This window comes from Lithobates pipiens, unplaced genomic scaffold (genome assembly GCF_037356315.1).
Source record: "Lithobates pipiens isolate NorthernLeopardFrog02 unplaced genomic scaffold, aLitPip1_a1.2 Scaffold_16, whole genome shotgun sequence".
Classification (NCBI taxonomy): Eukaryota; Metazoa; Chordata; class Amphibia; order Anura; family Ranidae; genus Lithobates; species Lithobates pipiens.
The window spans coordinates 641512547-641527437 of NW_027507748.1; the positions used below are offsets into that span (position 1 = coordinate 641512547).

Here is a 14891-nt window from a genome sequence, read left to right on the forward strand (position 1 = left end):
AAAAAAAGTGCCCCCTCTCTCCTACTGCAACTCACCTCTCCCCTACTGACCCCTCTCTCCTACTGCAACTCACCTCTCCCCTACTGACCCCTCTCTCCTACTGCAACTCACCTCTGTCCTACTGACCCCTCTCTCCTACTGCAACTCACCTCTCTCCTACTGACCCCTCTCTCCTACTGCAACTCACCTCTCTCCTACTGACCCCTCTCTCCTACTGCAACTCACCTCCGGCTCATCATTGTGATGGGTGGCCAAATATAACATGGATGTGAAAGAGTTCAAACTGAAGCCAAAGCTTCTAACCTGCATACCGGAGTGCTCCAGGTCTTCTAGCAGGTGGAAGCATTCCATGCTCTTCACCATTCTGGGGGAAGGTTCCCCCAAAGCGGATATGGGCTAATAAAGGTGTGTTTACCTCGAATGGTGTTCTGTATTTAAGTGCCAAGTGAAACCAATGAACGTTATGCTATTGAGATTCCTTTGCAATAGTATACCCCATTCATTGACCTTACTACACTAGTACTTATGTATTTTAAGGATTCCATTCTGTGTGTGGAAATACCTGGCCCCATAGTCTACTTCTCCCCTTACCTTTGAGACATCTTTGTAATTTATGTATGACCTTACATCCACTGCTGGGAACTGAGGGGCCCCTGCCTGGCTGCGGCCTCATTCTTCCCCTCCCCCTTTCCATCTGCCTTACTAGTACATTGTATATCATTTCAAAATGTCATTTTTAACTCTAAAGCTCCTGAAGAAGCACGGATGTGACAAAACATGTCGAGCAGAACCACAAACTGGACATCATCACCCCACACAGCAGTCATCCTTAGCTATTAGGAAATTGGGAACATAGCCATGACCAATTTTGTAATGAATTTCCTTGGGAGCCATATTCTAGTGATGAGGGTCGATGGTGGTTACCAGAATTTCTGTATGGTGAAAAATTCTGTTGAAGCTTATTGACAACTTTTAATTATGTTAAAAAAAACGTTTTCTATTTTAACTATTGTTTGAGTAGTGTCGTGCAATTAAAGTCCATTTTCTCTACATATCCAGTTTATATTAAAGCGGTAGTAAACCCGCAATTTATTATTTATTTTTTAAACCTGCAAAGCAAAATGCATAATGAGCTAGTATGCACCGCATACTAGCTCATTATGAAATACTTACCTTAGAACGAGGCCCCGACATCTGGCCCGATCCACGCCGAGGGAGCTGACATGCTCCCTCGGCGTTTCTTCCGGGTATCGCGGCTCCGGCGCTGTGAGTGGCCGGAGCCGCGATATCGTCACTCCCCTGCATGCGCGCGGGAGATTTCATTCCCGGCCGGCCGGCCCCTGCCGTATTTTCAGGCCGAGAATCCCCTTGTGCGCATGCGCCGCTGCAGTCAGCGGCGCATACCGAGGGGAATATCTCCTAAACCGTACAGGTTTAGGAGATATTTTTTTAGGCTTTCCTGTAGGTAAAAGTAAAAAATTTGGGTATACAACCACTTTAACCTGTATACTGGGTACAGGTCAATGATGCAAAAGACTGAAGCAAAAAGATCAGCATGACAGCCAGGGAGTTAGCATTTTCAAAGGGAAACGTCACCAGGGAAAAATCATCAGTGGCAGCGAGGGAAATGTCATCAGTGGCAACCTCCATAGATTTGCACTTCAGGTTTCCTTTAGTGATCTTATGGATAGTGATCTATTATGCAAATTTAAACCTAAAACAAATGGCTTGCCCCTCTCTCCTACTGCACCTCACACATAACATGGATGTGAAAGAGTGAATTAAAGGCTATCTAAAGCTAAAAACAGTTCTTGTTAGTTTTGGATAGATTGTGAAAAGGGTAGAGCCAGGGCTATGCTGCCCAAGAGGCCAACTGAGGCGGCTGCCAGCCATACTGTCCAGACCTTAGGTGCCATCTGCCCCCGGTATTGCCTGGTTAGAGCCCCTGTCAGGTTTACTGCTGTGTCGCCACTGGAGAGATTCACTTGCTTTATTTTAACTGTTGACAACAGTTGCAAGGACAAAAATGGAGGGAAGATCCAAAATTTTGAGTTGTCAGCAGAACAGATATATATGAGAATTCTTCCAATGGGATCCCTTGTTGAGGTGATGTACCTCACCTTGGATTTATTCTCACTTTCTATTGTGTCTACAAGACAGTAATGAGGGGAACTCTTATAAATGGAACACAGATGAAACACTCTGTCCAAAAAAGGAAAATGTTTTTAATTTAATTCCTAACTAACTGGAAGTAAAGAAAATTCATATATTAAAAAACACAATTAGAATACTGGGTTGGTAGTACTTTAAATGACGCATACACATGACTGGGCTTTCCGTCAGATTAGGTCCGACGGACTTTCAGTTGAGTTCCGACGGACTTTCTGGACTAACGGAATTGGACTAACGGAATGGACTAAGTCCGTTCCAAAGTGTTCGTTTTGAACGTGATGACGTAAACGGGACTAAACAAGGAAGTTCAATAGCCAGTAGCCAATAGCTTGCCTTGCGTCATATTTGGTCTGTCGGACTAGCACACAGGCGAACGGTTTTCCCGATTTTAGTCCGTCAGAATTGAGTCTGTCAGATAGATTTCAAACATGTTCTATTTCTAGGTCCGTCAAATTTTTTTACCGAAAAACGATCTGACTAGCCCACCCATGATCGGATTGTCTGACAGACGAATCCCTTCGGACCTAATCTGCCGGAAAGTCCCGTCGTGTGTACACGGCAAAAGAAGAAGGAAAGGCTACACAACAAGCCACCTGTTAAATGTTGCTTTCCCAGTGCTCTGAGACTCCCTACATACGTTTTCTAATAAATTGCTATCTAAACAGATCCGACTCTGTCTCCTTCCTTTGTGGCTGGCCGGCGGGAGCTTTCTTCTGGCCAAAAACAATGCCTTGGAGCTATGGACACCAGCTGGATGACATCACTGCTGTATGGGATTACTTGACCCTTATATACATTATATTGTCAAAAGTATTGGGCCACCTGCCTTTACACACACATAAACTTTAATGGCATCCCAGTCTTAGTCTATATGGTTTATATGGTAATATTGCGTTAGCCCACCCTTTGCAACTATAGGAGTGTGTCTATGGGAATGTTTGACCATTCTTCCAGACGTGCATTTGTGAGGTCAAGCACTAATCTTGGACGAGAATAACTGGCTCACAGTCTCCACTCAAATTGATCCCAAAGGTGTTCTATCGGGTTGAGGTCGGGACTCTGTGCAGGCCAGTGAAGTTCCTCCACCCCAAACTCGCTCATCCATGTCTTTATGGACCTTGCTTTGTACACTGGTCCAAATCATTTGGTGGAGGGGGATTATGGGGCGGGGTTGTTTTTCAGGGGTTGGGCTTGGCCCCTTAGTTCCAGTGAAGGGAAATCTTAAGGTGTCAGCATACCAGGACGTTTTGGACAATTCCATGCTCCCAACTTTGTGGGAACAGTTTGGGGATGGCCCCTTCCTATTCCAACATGACTGTGCACCAGTGTACAAAGCAAGGTCCATAAAGACATGGATGAGAAAGTTTGGGGAGGAGGAACTTGACTGGCCTGCACAAAGTCCTGACCTCAACCCAACTGAACACCTGTGGAATGAATTAAAGTGAAAACTGCAAGCCAGGCCTTCTAGGCCTTCTCATCCAAGTGTGCCAATACAACATCAGTGCCTGACCACACAAATGCGCTTCTTTAGGACTGGTCAAACATTCCCATAGACACACTCCTAAATGTGGACAGCCTTCCCAGAAGAGTTGAAGCTGTTATAGCTGCAAAGGGTGGGCCAATTCAATATTGAACCCTACAAACTAAGACTTCAATGCCATTAAAGTTCATGTTCTGTATTCCTAGGTTATTTTGTACATACTTGATATTTTATATTTATGTATTGTTACGATATATACGGTATTATTTATATTGCTATATATCTAATGTTATTTGGCATATCTTTTTTTTCAATGACCTTGAGGAAGCAATATTATTTTTTTTGATATAAAGATTTCCCTGTTTTTCCTTGACCTGCTCCTTTAATTGTCCATCTTATTTTTTATTTTTTTTGTTGATACATGAATGCAGTTGATATTGAACACTGCCTCAACATTTGGCCAATATACAGTAACAAAACAAGAATAACAGTATTCTTTTTGATAGTATAGTTTAAGATTGAACTGGTGGTACTAGGTCTAGTGGTAAACTCTAAGTAGTGGGTGTTAGGTCCCTCTTTAAATATATGTTATATGGATTTCAATCTGTATATAGACATACACTGAAAGAGCAATAAACAAATATATAACAGACAAAACGATCGCTCATGTCTTACTCCAGAACAACCAAGTATATTGACAAAACATGTTCTGCGGTATCATAACAGGCACAATAGGATAAGACAATGTCTTCAGGGACAATAGTAGGAGCAAAAATTATATGCAAGGTCAATTATGAAGGTCCTGGTTCCAGAGGTGCAAGAGTATGAGAAGTTGCAACTCAGGGTCCCCAAATTTTATCAAACGATTGCAATTTATTTCTAAGCTCATAGATAAGTTTATATGAGGGCAATTTAGAATTTATAAATGCTTTTTAGGCATCTATAAAGGGCCCCTTCCACTTTAAAGGGATTCATTTCTTAACATTAAAATTAAGAGTGCACAATAGTGCCTTAGCATTGGTCCCTAATGATATCCATTAAGAAGTTTTTAGTCCCTTTGACCCTTGCTGGAATAAAATTATATGTGGAGTATTGAACAGTGGTATAGAGCTTCATTTATTCTTCTTCTTATGCCCCATAAACACGGTCGGATTTTCCGACAGAAAATGTGCGATCGGATGATGTTGTCGGAAAATCCGATAGTGTGCGGGCTCCAATGGACTCCAACGGATTTTCCGACGCACAAAGTTTGAGTGCAGGATCTAAAATTTTCCAACAACAGAATCCAATCGCATAAATTCCGATCGTGTGTAGACAATTCCGACTGACAAAGTGCCACGCATGCTCAGAATAAACTAAGAGATGAAAGCTATTGGCTACTGGCCCGTTTATAGTCCCGACGTACGTGTTTGACGTCACCTCGTTCAGAATGTTCGAATTTTCCGACAACTTTGTGCGACCGTGTGTATGCAACACAAGTTTCGGCCAAAATCCGTCTGAAAAAATCAGACGGATTGTGTGGTCAGAATGTCTACCGTGTGTAAAGGGCATTACTGTTTTGCACTACAAACCAAAGAAACTGTGAAACTCCTATGGAGTGTGGAAGCTTCCTGCCTAGTAACTAGGTCACTTACACCATCCTCATCACTATACTATAGGATAGCAACACCAATTGGACAATCTTGTAGGTTCAGCGCTATCTTTCCCCATGATGGGACTCAGCATCGTTGTCGTCCCTTCACAAGCACGCAGTCTAGCTAGTACTTTGCGGTCACATCACTGCATAGAAAAGCTTAAAAAACATTCAGATAGCAATTTATTAGGAAATGTATGCAGGGAATATTAAAGCAATGGGGAAGCAACAGACCTAGCAAAAATTGGCAGATTTCCTAGGTCAACAGTAGGTGCACTTATCCTCAAAGCAGTGTCCAAGTGCTTGACCTCAGCATGATCATTTATTATGTGACTTTCTTGTAGCGTGTAACAGGAAGATTACACAAAACACTTCTCCAGAACAATCATACAAAATTTCAAACACTGTGGGGTTAATTTATCAAAACTTAAGCAAATCTTGTGTAGTGGTGCATGGTGGCTAATCAGCTTCCAACTTCAGTTTGTTTAAAGTGGTTGTAAATCCTTTACAACAACTTTTTACTACAGGCAAGCCTAATTAGGCTTACCTGTAGCTACACTGAATATCCCCGTATTTGCATGTGCCAACGTCATCGGCACATGCACACTTAAGCAAACTAAAGCAATGGTACATACGTGCCATTGCTTCAGTTAGACTGTGTCGTTACCGGCGGCTTCCGTGCGCATGCGCTGGAGTGACGTCACCGTGGCTCTGGCCAATCACAGCACTGGAGCCGCGATACCCAGAAGTAACCCCCGGGCGCGATGTTGGTTGCCGGTGTCCTATCGTATAGAGTCCCCCATTGGATAGTGTCCGCTGTGTACTGCGCATGTGCAGAACACAGCACACACAGATTCCGAAAATAGCCGAAGATGAACGGCGCCCGCGCCGTGAGTCCAGGTTCTAGCCCCACCATCCAAGTGGACATAGAGGTGGAATAAAAAGAGCCGAGCCCGAAGCGTGGCGAGCGAAGCGTGGCGAGCGAAGCGAGCCCACGAGGAGCCCTCTAATATCGGCAGCCCTATGTCTGCTTGGATGGTGGGGCTACAATCTTGACTCACGGCGCAGGCGCAGTTTATCTTCGGAGATTTTCCAAAGCTTCTTCTGCTCCGTACTTCGCAAGCGCGGCGCATGCGCAGTACGGGGCGGACAGTATCCGATAGCAGGACACTATATAACAGAACACTGGAACCGTTTTGGGGGGATTTTTTTTACCGTTTATTACCACCTTAATTAAGCTTTGACAAAAAAAAAAAAAAAAAAACTGGAAGCTGGTTTCTATGCAGAGTTGCACTAGATTTTGCATTTTCCAGTTTTAGTAAATCAACCCCTGTGTGAATACTTGCATGTAATGCTTTTGACCACTTAAAATCTGTGTTAACATTTGTGTGAATGTTCCCAGAAGAGTAATATACAGTGCCTTGAAAAAGTATTCATACTTTTTTAATTTTCCACATTTTGTCATGTTACAACTAAAAACGTAAATGTATTTTATTGGGATTTTAGCTGTATTTATACTGAGATTAAATTACAAACAAGTGGACTCTATTTACTAAGTAGGTGACTTCTGAAGGCAATTGGTTCCACTAGATTTTAGTTAGGAGTATCGGAGTAAAGGGGACTGAATACAAATGCACGCCACACTTTTCAGATATTTATGATGATAATGAAAACCAATTTATCATTTTCTTTCCACTTCACAATTATGTGCCACTTTGTGTTGGTCTGTCACATAAAATCCCAGAAAAATTAATTTACGACTACTGATCATAACACTGCAGGGTTATCCTGATTATTACATGGCAGGCTGAGTCACACAAACCCAATTGCTGAAGAAATCTACAATACAGAAGAAAGCGGCCCACGTACCACATTGGCAGGCAGCTTGTGTCCAGGCAAGTACTTGACATTTTCATGATCTGTGTTGATGATCTCTGTCAGTTTTTTCCCTCCTATTAATTCTTCAAACACCCACATGTTCACCACATTATCAAACTGAGGCAGCTTTGCAGCATTTTCGCCCACTATTTTTGCAATGGCGGATCCCCTGTAGAGAGAAAATGAGTACGTTAGAATTGCGGATTAATTAGATCAAATCATCGGATTGGTGAATTATTCTATAGGCAGAACCCTTAAAGCGGGAGTCCGCCGTTTTTTTTTTTAAAAGCCAGCAGCTACAAATACAGCAGCTGCTGACTTTTAAAATAAGGACACTTACCCGCCCAGCGCGCCCACGATGTCGGCACCCGAAGCCGATCTCTCGATCGTCACTCGGGTGCTGCCGCCGCCATCTTGGGTATGGGAATCAGGAAGTGGAGCCTTTCGTCTTCATTTCCCGGTTCCCTACTGCGCATGCGCGAATCGCGCTGTGCAATAAGGATGGACCCGCTGCCTCTGGGATCCGTGTGTTTCCCAGCAGGCAGCGGGGGACTTTCGGAAAGGGGCGTAGATCTACGCCCCTTTCCGCAGAGAGCTATCCCGGAAGTGGGTGCAGTTACCACTTTAGGGTGGACCTCCGCTTTAAGCTTGCAGACTTGATAAACAGGATGCTGAGACATTCCCAGACTCCTTAGGCCAAATGAAACACCAATGTTAGCTTTTACTGTTCAACCTGCAAAGACTGTGCAAAGATTGGGGGTAATGTACATATACAGGTAACACCCAATGACTTCAACGCAAAGATATACTGTATGTATATGGCGTTTGCACTAACGTGTGTATTTTCATCATACCAAGTAGTAGAAATTAACTGTATGTACCATCCAAAGTTCTACAACCTCAGGAAAACATGTCTTTGTCATACAACTGCTTCTATTGCCTTTATCAGCTAGGGTTTCTCTAGAGCAGGGGTCTCCAAACTTTTTAAACCATCAGCCAATTTACTGTCCTGCAAGCTTTAGAGGGTCCAGACTGTGGTCAAAAAAAGAAAATGTCCTGGAGTCAGCAGGAGAAAACAATGCCCCATGATTGGTATTAGGGGAAGTAATAATGCCCCATCGTTGGTATCAATGAAAGGAATAGCACCTCATCATTGGTGTCAGTGAGAGGAATAGTGCCCCATCATTGGTATGAATGGAAGGAATAGTGCCCCATCATTGGTATGAATGGAAGGAATAGTGCCCCATCATTGGTATCAGTGCAAGGAATAGTGCCCCATCATTGGTATCAGTGCAAGGAATAGTGCACCATCATTGGTATCAGTGAGAGGAATAGTGCCCTAATGTCAGTGTCAGTGGCAGGGACTATGCCACACTGTTGCTGACAGTGGAGGGAAGAGTGCCCCAAGGGCCAGATAAAAGCAAGCCAAGGACTGCATCCTGCCAAGGCTGCAGTTTGGAGACCACTGCTCTAGTGGTTACTAGGTGTTCCTTGAGCAATGAACAACTTCAGCCTATCAGATAAGTAACTACTGAGGACAATTACATTTTTAGCTATCTCTGTAAGGGGGGGGGGGAGGGTGTTTGGGTTCCCAGTGACAAGTCTAAAGAGCATTCTTCCCAATGACCATTACACTAATATATTGTGATCTGTAGATGTAGTGATATGAGCAGGGGTACTCTGAACCCAAAGGCATTGAAGGGTTAATGCAGTACCAGTGGCAGCTGGTGCTTAAAATTTGGGGGGGGGGGGGTGCAAACAAACTGAAAAATACTGAAACCCCCCACTGTGCCTGCCTATCAAATGCAGCCACTTGTGCCCATCATATGCAGCCACTTGTGCCCATCATATGCAGCCACTGTGCCCACCCACCCCCCCCCCCCCCACTCGCGGGGCTTATGGCTCTGGCAGCACCCCCAACCCCTCCGCGCGTGGCTCTGACAGACCCCTCTGGCACTTACTGCCAGGCAGCAGCTCCTCTCAGTGCAGTAAGTGCACCAGAGCAGAGGTGACCTCCGCTGCAGCGTGTGTCTCCTCCACTGAGTCCGCTCCTCTTCCTAAGCGCCAGGCATCCAATAGGGTGGCCTGGCGCTTTGGCAAATCAGGAAACAAGTCTGATGCCCTGCCTCCTGATTGGCGGGGAGGAAGGTTAGTGTCAAAACAGTGAAAATTAATTCGCTATCGTCACACAATTGGGTGGGATTAGGGCGCACTCTCTGCCCCCCAAGCCCACCCTCTGGCTCTAATCAGGTGCTTCAAAAAGTACCACTCCTTCCCACCCCCGCCATAGGAATCCATGCGTCCGGCGTCCTGAAAGGGGCCGGGAGCATGGATGGGGGGACGGCTCCCATGCGTCCACAGTGCACGGGCTGCCACTGTACAGTACATGTTAAAGGGTTGACAAAGGCTGTTTGAGATAATGCACAAAACTGTACCGGTTTAGCTTTTACAGTGTATAGCCAAGTGTGTTAAAGGTCAAATCACCTTCAACAAAGCAAGCTAAGCAGCCAAATCATATGAATGTGCTGTATATATACAGGTATGTTTGAACTGTTCTTCTGGTGAACAATACATAAACTAAAGAAGACAAATACAAGATAAGTCATCTTTTATTACATTTTCTGATTGAAAATGATATGATCCAAGATATATACACAGATTAGCCTTCATTTTATGACCACCCACCTAATATTGAGTAGGTCCCACTTTTGCTGCCAAAAGAGCCCTGAACTGTCAAGGCATGGACGCCACTAGACCTCTGAGGGTATGCTGTGGTATCTGTCACCAAACCATCGGTAGCAAATCCTTTAAGTCCTGTAAGAGGTGGGACTTCCATGGATCGGACTTGTTTTTCAGCACGATCCATAGACGCTTGATTGAACTGAGATATGGAGAATTTGGAGGCAAAGTCAACACTTAGATCTTGCTGTTGTGTTCCTCAAACATTCTTGAACCAAGAATGATTTGTGGCAGAATACATTATCCTGCTGAAGGAGGCCACTTTCCATGAAGGGAGGTACATGGCCAGCAACAATGTTTAGGTAGTTGATATTTATCAAAGTACCATCCATATAAATGGCAGGATCTACGGTTTCCCAGCAGAATATTGCCCAAAGCATCATACTGCATTTGTGGTCCGGTCCTGATGCTCACATGTTCATTGTAGACACATTTGGTTGTGGACACGGGTCAGTATGGGCACCTTGACTGGTCTGCGGCTACACAGCCCCATACACAACAATCTTTGATGCTCATTTTTTTTTGCCTTTCAACACATCAACTTCAGGGACAACATGTTTACTTGCTGTCTAGTATATGCCACGGACTTTAAGATGCCATTGTAACAAGATAACCAGTGTTACTAATTTACCAGTCAGTGGTTATAAAGTTATGGCTGTTCAGTGTACATAAATCAGAACAAGTTGTAGTCGGTTGGGGTCCACAATGTAGTGTCCCATCCTACCATAAATTATGGTACCTTTTGGTCCAGTTTTAATATATGCTAATCTACAATCTGGCTGTTTAGCGTTCTCCTGTCAAATGAAGCAAAGTTTGTACTGGGTAGTGTATGGTAGCCATAACTGACATGAATGGAGCTCATTTATGCTGCGTACACACGATCGGATTTTCTGACGGGAAATGTTGGATGTGAGGTTGTTGGCGGTAAAGCCTCATACACACAATAGGACTTTGTACAAACTTTCCCTTGGATTTTTGTATAAAGGGCGTCGGCCCTGAACTTGTATTGCATACACACAGCAGGACTTTTTCAGCCAACTTTACCAAATCACGTGGTTTTTCTGCTCTTTACCGCCACCTTTGGTCAACTTCTGTATTGTTGACTGATCTTTTGCATTGGTTCTGAGCATGCCTGTTTGTACTTTGTACAAAAGTCCTATAGTTTTCTGTACACACGATCAGACTTTACTCCATCGGACTTTTGTTGCCAGAAAGTTTGTCTGTTCGCACAGCCAACAAAAGTCAGATGAAAACCAAAAAAGTTTGTCCGACGGAGCGTACACACGGTCGGATGTTGCTCCAAAACAGCTAATTTGCATGTTTGTTGTCAAAAAGTCTCATCATGTGTATGGGCCTTAAGTCCGACCATGTCTATGCTCCATCGGACAATTGTTGTCGGACTTGTTGGCTAGCATGTTCTCTCAAATTTTCCGCCAACAAATGTCTGTTGTCGGACTTTCCGATCATGTGTACACAAGTCCGTCGGACAAAAGTCCAAAGTACAAACACTCATGCTCGGAAGCAGAAACGGTCATCTTGTAAACTAGCTTTTGTAATGGAGAATTAACATTCGTGACATGGCAAATTATGAAATCTCCAAATGAAGCTGCTTTGCTGGTGATACTGATGGAGTTTTTGCAAACTAATTTTTAAAGGCTTTTTTTTTCTAGTGATATCCAAGATTAATATTATTATGCTTTTTTTTATTATTATTTGTGCAGGTTTCCACAACACCATTATGCCATAGTTTTGAAGATCAAAGATACAACTATGTTGGTGTCCCTTGTCAATTTTACATTGTATTTTTTAAAATGTAATTGCCTACTCCCAAACTGTCATTTGAAGTAAAACACATAGCCAAGTATTATTCTCCACAATTTATTTTATTGTGCATTAAACAAATAAAATTAGACATGCTATCTGCCAATAGAACTTAACCAAAAAAGTGCATTCTATGCATCCAAAAATATAGGAAATATACCAAATCAAATCATTATTCAACCAAAAAAATAATGTCAAAGCAATAACTCCAAGGCCAATAATAAATAACACGTTATCTCCTCCGATTCCGCAACATGTCTGGTTGACGAATGGCCGTTCAGAAAGGAACTGAAAAGCACGAAATGAACTGAAAAGCGATAAATGAAAAACGCAAAAAGAAAAGCACGAATGAACACTCACCAAACATCTACTAACACAAAATTAGCAGAAGGAGCCCAAAGGGTAGCGCTAAAGAGCTGAAAAACCATGTACGTCACTATGTTCGTGATTGTTGGCCAACAATTGTGTGGCTGTGTGTATGTAACACAAGTTTGGGCCAATACCCTTCAGACAAAAGTCACGGTTTTGTTGGTCAACAATCCTATCGTGTGTACGAGGCTTAAAAGATGTGGAGGAAAGTTCATGTAGGTGTTGCCCATGACAACCACTCATATTCTCAGTTTCATTTTCTAGCTTACATTACAAACCGCTCCTAGACTGGGTGATTGCTGTTTACAATACCTCCATATTCATTTGCTAGATTTCATTAATGACCCTTCATGCATAATTATTTTGCAGGAAACAATCTATATAATCTTATTGTATCCAGGCACCTGCTACATTGGTGTAGTGGCCACAAAATCACGTTTGGCAGCTGAACAAGTATCCAACTGTAGGCTAAACTCAGAACACCGATGGCGGAACTGTGACAAATGTCAACATTAAATAACTGCTCAGTCTATTCTTGCAATGTTTACCAAACTCCTGAACTCACTGCGCGTGCTTTTTTTTTTATTTCAACACATTCTTCATATCAATGTATTTGCAAAAAGAAAGGACTTTGAAGCAAAAGTTTAATGTGCCTTTATTTTGCTTCCCACCCTCCCCAACCAACATGCTGCTGACATTCATAAATATAAAAATTTTGGTTTTTCTTTAAACCCAATGATGTTACCATCTCTATACAGTGGAACCTTGGATTATGAGCAGAATTCGTTTCAGGAGAATGTTTTAATCCAAAGCACTCACATATCAAAGTGAGTTCCCCACAGAAGTCAATGGAAATGAAGATAATTAGTTCCGCATTGACTTTTCTTACATGCAATACCGCATGTGGCCAGAGGTGGGAGGGGGGTGCTGGAGAGCCTCAGAAATACTCAAGGACAACTCAGCTGAACTCAAAAAGGCTTGGAAAGGCTCGGAAACACTCTGGAACTAAGTATTTCCAAGTGTTTCTGAATATTTTTGAGTGGTTCCGAGTATTTCTGAATGGCTCTGAACCATTCTGAGAGTCCCAGATGCCCCCTCACCTCTGGCCAAATGCGGTATTGCACACCCCCATTAGCTTGAATTCTGCTTGTGCTGCAAGACAACACTTGCAAACCAAGTCAGATTTTTTTTTTTTAAAGTTGCTCATCTTTCAAAACACTCATTAACTGCATTACTCATAAACCAAGGTTTCACTGTACATTATAGGCAGATCATGGCTGGTAGAAGGTCCAGCAGAGTGCTTTTTTTTTAAGTTTTCCAAAAATATTGCAGCACTCTGCTTTAGTATTCCTCTCAACAGCCCTAACCCTGATGCACACAATGTACTAGAGTTATGCAAATATCAAAACATCTTGATGGGCAGATGTCAGCCTGGAGGAGCGGATTTTCAGAGGCAGACTACATTTGCATGTAGGCCGCTGTAGGTAACATTTACTTGTGATGCTACTCCTCTAAAAATCCTAAAATTCAGAAAGAGCGTGATGATGGTGGACATCACACTGCCACAGCCAGGAAATGAGGTGAGCTCTATCTGACTTTCTGCAGCTTCTAATGCACGCTATGAGATGTAATTTCAGTAGAGGAACAGAGCCTGTATGTCTGTGGAAAACTCAAAGTAAGGCTGGAGTTCACCTTTAAATCGGTTACTTAAGCCGGCCATAGAGGCAGGGCTGGATTAACATAGGGGCTATTGGAGCTGCAGCTCCAGGCCCCTTTCTCAAGATAGGCCCATTTGCCCAAAAAAATAAAAAAATAAAAATAAAAGATTGACATCAAAGATTGTAGCTTGGTGATCAATCCTCACAGAGACCCCATATTTGGGGGGGGGGGGGGGTAAGTAGCTAAAGACCCACTCCAGCACTGGTTAAAATATGGGGCTTCTATCATCTATGGTTCCGGAGATACGGAGCTCCTTGCGCAGCCTGTCAGAAGCTACATACAGAGCGGCCAGTTTAACCACTAGAGATGACGGCTACAGCGTGGACCTGCTTTGCCGGGACTACGTCTATTGACGTCGTCCCGCGCACGAGCGGCCTGCGCGCCCCCTGAGGGGCGCGCTCTGTGATCAGCGAGTCTATGAGACTCGCCTGATCACGGATCGTAGCAAGGGGTCGATCCCGACCCCTTACCATGTGATCAGCTGTCAGCCAATGACAGCTGATCATGTGACAAAACAGAGCCGTAATCGGCTATTTTTCTTTCTCGCGCTGACAGCGCGAGGAGAGAAAAAAAAAGCCGATCACCGGCGGCCGTGATCGGGACATCAGTTCCGATCACGGCCAGCTTATCAGTGCCCACCTGCCCCCTGCCAGTACCACCCAGATATTAAAAAGTGCCACCCATCAGTGCCCATAGTGCCATACATAAGTGCCATACATCAGTGCCCACAGTGCCACCTATTAGTGCCCACAATCTGCCTCAACAACAGTGCTGCACCTCAGTGCCACATATCCGTGCCCATCAGTGTCATCTACCAGTGCCCATCAGTGCCACCTATCAGAGCCACCTATCAGTGCCCATCAGTCCCATCTATCAGTGGTACCTATCAGTGCCCCTTAGTGCCACCCATCCGTGCCATCTTATCTGTGCCCATCTTTGTCCATCAGTGCCGCCTTATCTGTGCCCATCAGTACTGCCTTCTCTGTGCCTATCGGTGACACCTTATCTGTGCCTATTAGTGTCGCCTTAACTGTGCCTATCAGTGCAGCCTATCAGTGCCCACCAGTGCCGCCTCATCAG

General features: G+C 43.9%; 1 protein-coding gene across 1 annotated transcript in view; it reads right to left on the reverse strand.

Moving 5' to 3' along the window:
- The window catches only part of GPD1 (glycerol-3-phosphate dehydrogenase 1), a 101828-nt gene that overhangs the window by 75930 nt on the left and 11007 nt on the right, over positions 1-14891 (reverse strand). The window contains exon 2 of the mRNA XM_077484302.1: positions 7155-7332. Coding sequence (XP_077340428.1) covers positions 7155-7332 — 178 coding nt within the window. The remainder of the gene's footprint in view (positions 1-7154; positions 7333-14891) is intronic.